The 5000-nt window shown below is 48.8% G+C and overlaps 1 protein-coding gene across 1 annotated transcript in view; it reads left to right on the top strand.

Annotated features, from left to right (window-relative positions):
* Nucleotides 1–5000, top strand: part of slit1a (slit homolog 1a) — a gene marked incomplete at both ends in the record, with an annotated part of 101018 nt that overhangs the window by 17955 nt on the left and 78063 nt on the right. Inside the window, 2 exons of the mRNA XM_080550200.1 lie at nucleotides 689–760; nucleotides 2834–2905. Coding sequence (XP_080406326.1) covers nucleotides 689–760; nucleotides 2834–2905 — 144 coding nt within the window. The remainder of the gene's footprint in view (nucleotides 1–688; nucleotides 761–2833; nucleotides 2906–5000) is intronic.

Here is a 5000-nt window from a genome sequence, read left to right as displayed (position 1 = left end):
GCAGACCACACCAAGAGCTCCAGTTCAGAACACACTGGCCTGACTCACTAACCTACCTTAGGAGGAAACTCTTCCCTGGCCGAGTTCCCTTGGGGCGGTCCGTGCCAAGATTCCACAGCAGCGCATGCCCTCGGACCACACCACCGCCCAGGGCCACAGGGGTGCTGGAAGGCAGCCTGACATCTAACACTCTACCGGGGGCCTTACCACCCAAAAAACAACAACACCCTACCCCGCTAGCAACCCTTACCTACTAAATCCCTCAACCAACCGACCTCTACAGACTTTTCAACCAGCCAGCCAGAAGACTAACACTCACCCCCCACTCGCCATTCGCCACCCAGCATCCTACCCCCTACCCCCCCTAGCACCCCTACCTACTAAACCCCTCAACCAACCGACTTCCAGAGACTTTTCAACCAGCCAGCCTGAAGACTAAAACTCTACCAGTACAGTGTGCCTTGCCACTCAAACAACCCAACCACCCAAACACACAGATCCCTACCCGCTTCCCCTTACCTACTGCCCACTAACCCCCCCCCCCCCTCCCCACCCCCTACATCATTCACCAAGGGGCCTGACCCACCTAGCCGCAGACTGAGCACTCAACAAGGGGGCATACTGTGGCGCTGTGGCACCTACTCCCACTTTAACCCCCCCGCCCCCCCCCCCCTCTCTCTCTCTCCAGGCAACTGATGGAAAACCAGATCGGAGCAGTGGAACGCGGAGCGTTTGACGACATGAAGGAGCTGGAGAGGCTGTAAGTATCACTGGGGGGTTTTCTGGCTGTCACGAGATGACCGGGCTTGTAAAAACAGACAAAATATAACTTCATTGACAGCATCGAAAAAAGTCTTTGGGGGCTTTTCCCTTCTTAGTGGTGAAACTAGGTACAGTAGAACCTTCCAGTCTTTTTTCTGGCATGGCCTGAAAGAGTCAGGACTGGGGTATGGAGGGCTGGGCTGTTTTATGAGCTCTTATTGCCAGGAATGCCCTCTCGTGGGGGACTGGGAACTGACAACCAGCCTGTTTAAAGAGGCCTCTTCACCACAGACCTGGCTCATCTGTGGGACACCAGGGTCTCTGAACAGCTTGTAAACAGCCTGGTAACACGCAGACAAACACACTTTACCGCAAGTCAGTTTAGTGTGTCAGAAAATACAAACCAACCAACCAACTACACCCCAATATGGAAGCGTTTTACGCACACACGCACGCGCACACACACACACACGCACGTGTTTGTTGATGAATAAAACGAGTCTATTTGATATGGTTTTGTAACCCACAGTAATACATTAACATTATGTGTGTGAGTGTGTGTGTGTGTGTGTCTGTGAGAGAGAGAGTGTGAGTACCACATAAGACACACACTCATGTCTGTCACTAAACGTGTGGTGAGGGTGTGGTGAGGGTTTTGAGGGGTAGGAATGACCCATGCAGTCTGCTGCTGTTCCCCATCCACACTCAGAGCCCCAGCCAGAGACTCAGACTGTCTATCCCAATCACACTGCTCGCCAGACAGACCTGGGAATGACTCCTGCTAGGAAAACCATAGGGGCCTGAAAAGCATACAACTCACCAACTAAGCATGTACAGTTCAGCGAGAACAGAACTGCTAGTCATACCTATGAGAATTATAGATCTCAAGGCCTGTTTTGCTAAACTCAATAGGCTATGTGTATACTATAATATCTATGTATATCTATAGCTGTGGGTGTGCTCTGAGCACAGCCTGCCTCTCAGCCTCCCACAGACAGCCACCCCCATGTGCTTCCAATAGGGGCATTCAGAGGGTAGAAAAGCTGTGTTTTTTTTTCGAACAGCGATTAACAACAGCCTGTTCCTAATTTCCTTAATTGTTTCATTTGCATAAACCCTGCCAGTCTCGGGCATTAGTTGTCCTACGGCGGGGTAGTTCCCAGTGCCAAGCCGAGCGCTGTGGGCCGCAGGCTAGCATAGCCTCATCAGTCACCCTCAGTGTCGGTTAGTGACACCATTGTGACGCCTCCCACTCTGCCTGCCTGTCGGCTGTTTCTGTTTCCTTCGGGAGCCTTGGCGGAGGGGGTGGGTCGTCAGCCTGACTAGTGTCACCTGGGTTTGGGGAGCTGAGGGTGTATATTGAGGCGTGTATCCATAGCTCACTCTCTCTTCCACTTGCCTTTCTTCCTTCTAGGGTTTGGTGAGGTCTCAGGTTACCTAGGTTCTGGGCCTCCTATTTTGACACTACATACATACACCCCTCACACATACAACATACATTTTACACTCATTCACTCATGGCATAAACTACTGATTCTTATCCATATGTTATTTAGTTTAATTTGCTTAATTAGTATAATAAAACTTAAGTTGTCTGTTTAACACGTGTGTGGACTCTCTTTTCTGCCACTACCTTCGGGTTTGTGACAAGATGCAATATGTACGTGTTTAGTGTTTAGATACCTGCTGCATCTTTAGGGGACTTATAGATAACCAAAACACATATATTATTGTTGTTTCCCCAATGCCTCTGACTAGATTAGAAACATCATTTCTTTGTATTAATATGTGAGTGTTAGGATGGGAAACTCAGTCCTGAGATACTCGGGGCATTCTAGCCCACTGTGCAGAAATCATTGTCTGACTAGAATTTTAATTTCCCTGAACTTTCAGTGCGATATTTATGTGACATTCAATGCAGCGCTGAAATACAATAGCCTCTGGCTGTGCCCAGCGTTCTCCTGCAGTGTGTAGAAGTGATTCACCGTACACGTACACACACACACACCCACACACACACACACACACACACACCACACACACAGCAAGTTAATCATGCTTTTCCTTACAGGCGTCTGAACCGTAACCAACTGAACCAGCTTCCAGAGTTGCTGTTTCAGAAGAATGCTGCCCTGTCCCGTCTGTGAGTACACACACTTTGTCTACCCCATCTCCACCCCACCACACACACACACACACACACACACACACACACACACACACACACACACACACCCTTTGTCTGTATGGATATGTTTGTGTGAGGAGGACTGGATGAGTAGAAGTCCATGATGCCACCTCAGAGTGTGATTTTTGCCAAGTCATCTACAGTTTCTTTGCGGGGTTGTGTGTGGTTTGTATACTTTGTAAACTTTATGTGCGTGTGTGTGTGCACTAATGCACTTGAGACATGGAGCTGGACAAGGATTATTGAGTGATTATGGAGTGATATTTGATCCCAAGCTGTTTCCATTTCTATACCTTTGGCCATTTCTCCTCTGGGTTTGATGTGTCTTCATTAGTAGACTGATCCCGGCTGTGAAATCCTCCCACACACATACGCACACACACACACACACACACACACACACACACACACACACACACACCCACGCGGCATGGCCATCCCAAAGTAACGCTAAAAGTTTTATTCACGTCCATAACAAGGCTCCATTTTCCCGTGGATAATTAGAGCGTCCCCGTCGCTGGCTTCTCATTCTAGTTCTGATTATTCCGCTTCGGGTTACCTGGAACATCTGGGAATAATGAAGCGGAGGGACACCGAAAAAATCATTTCCCTACAGTTATCCCCTGCAGTCCACTTGCAGTCCTTCCCTAAACCCAACCATACCCCCCCTCCGTATGTCCTTCTCTGCCACCCCAACAGCTATCCCTCCACAAATCCACCTCCAACCCCTCTATCTATCCCCAACCCATCCAGTCCCAACTGTTAGCTTGTTAGATTCGGCATTAAAACCCTCTGCTGTGAGACCCTGTGCCCCTGGGAGCTGTGGGAGAGATGGGAGCTGCAGGGTAAAGCACCGCTCCACCACCACCACAGTCCCAACTGTTAGCTTGTTAGCGTGTTAGCTTCGGCGTTAAAACCCTCTGCTGTAAGACCCTGTGCCCCTGGGAGCTGTGGGAGAGATGGGAGCTGCAGGGTAAAGCACTGCTCTACCCACCACCACAGCTGCAGCTGACTAAACGCTCTACCAGAGCAGCTCCAGACCAGACCAGAGGATAGCCTTGAGCCATTGATTAGAGCATCGAAGGAGAGCAGAGCTTTTGCCAGAAGTCGAAAGGAATTGTATTAACAGAGGCTCTCCAGCTCCATTCACTCGCTACTACCTTTATTTCCATTACTCCGGGAACCTTTTGATTAGATTTGCCTTTTTTTTCCCGAAAACGCTAAAAGAATGTGGAACACCTGCTTAAACCATTCACTTAGTGTGTCTAACATAATTCAAAGGCTTTATTCTTTTGAATATTTTATAGTATTCAGGCGAGGACAAAAGCACAGTCATGGCATTGTTTGCAGGTGTAGAAGTGATGTTCGCTAACCGCTCATTACATCTTCACTCCTTTTTAGAGAGAATGTATTACGGAACGGAATATATTAGAATATTAAATGTGATTGTTCACGCTGTATCTACACCACCACAGCAGCCGTATAGGCTTACAGCCCGAGCGGGTCTGGTAAGTAGCACACCGCTAGGAGACGGTGCGGAACCAAGACAAAGCCGCTTCCTAATGCGTCTCTTAAATCATCAGCCGTCTGGGCCACACCATGGGTTCCCTTCCCGGCCCAGACTGATGTGGTTAGGTTACAGCCCCGTCTCTCTCTCTAGCCAGGAGGACTTAATGGACTTAAAAGGTTCTCAGCTCCCAGAGGAAGCCTAACAGTGTGATTTTTTTCTCTCTCTCTGTGTGTGTGTGTGTGTGTGTGTGTGTGTGTGTGTGTGTGTGTAGGTCTTTGCACTTGCTCTAAGTGCTCACAGGGGCTTGTTAGGGTCTGTCTTTAATGGTCCTAACAAGAGAGGTTAATGGGAAAGCCCACTGCCCTCAGGTGGAACACTCACCCAGATGGTTCCTCTCTCTCTCTTGTATGGAGGATTAATTGGCCGCTCTCTCTCTCGTTTTACCACTCTCTCTCTCTCTCTTTCTTTCTTTCTCTCTCACTCTTTTACTCATTCTGAATTGAGTGTTTGGGGGTCTGTTTCATTAGGAGTCTGTTATTG

This window comes from Nansenia antarctica, assembly GCF_963989245.1.
Source record: "Nansenia antarctica genome assembly, chromosome: 1".
Lineage (NCBI taxonomy): Eukaryota > Metazoa > Chordata > Actinopteri > Argentiniformes > Microstomatidae > Nansenia > Nansenia antarctica.
This window is presented reverse-complemented; position numbering and strand designations above follow the sequence as displayed.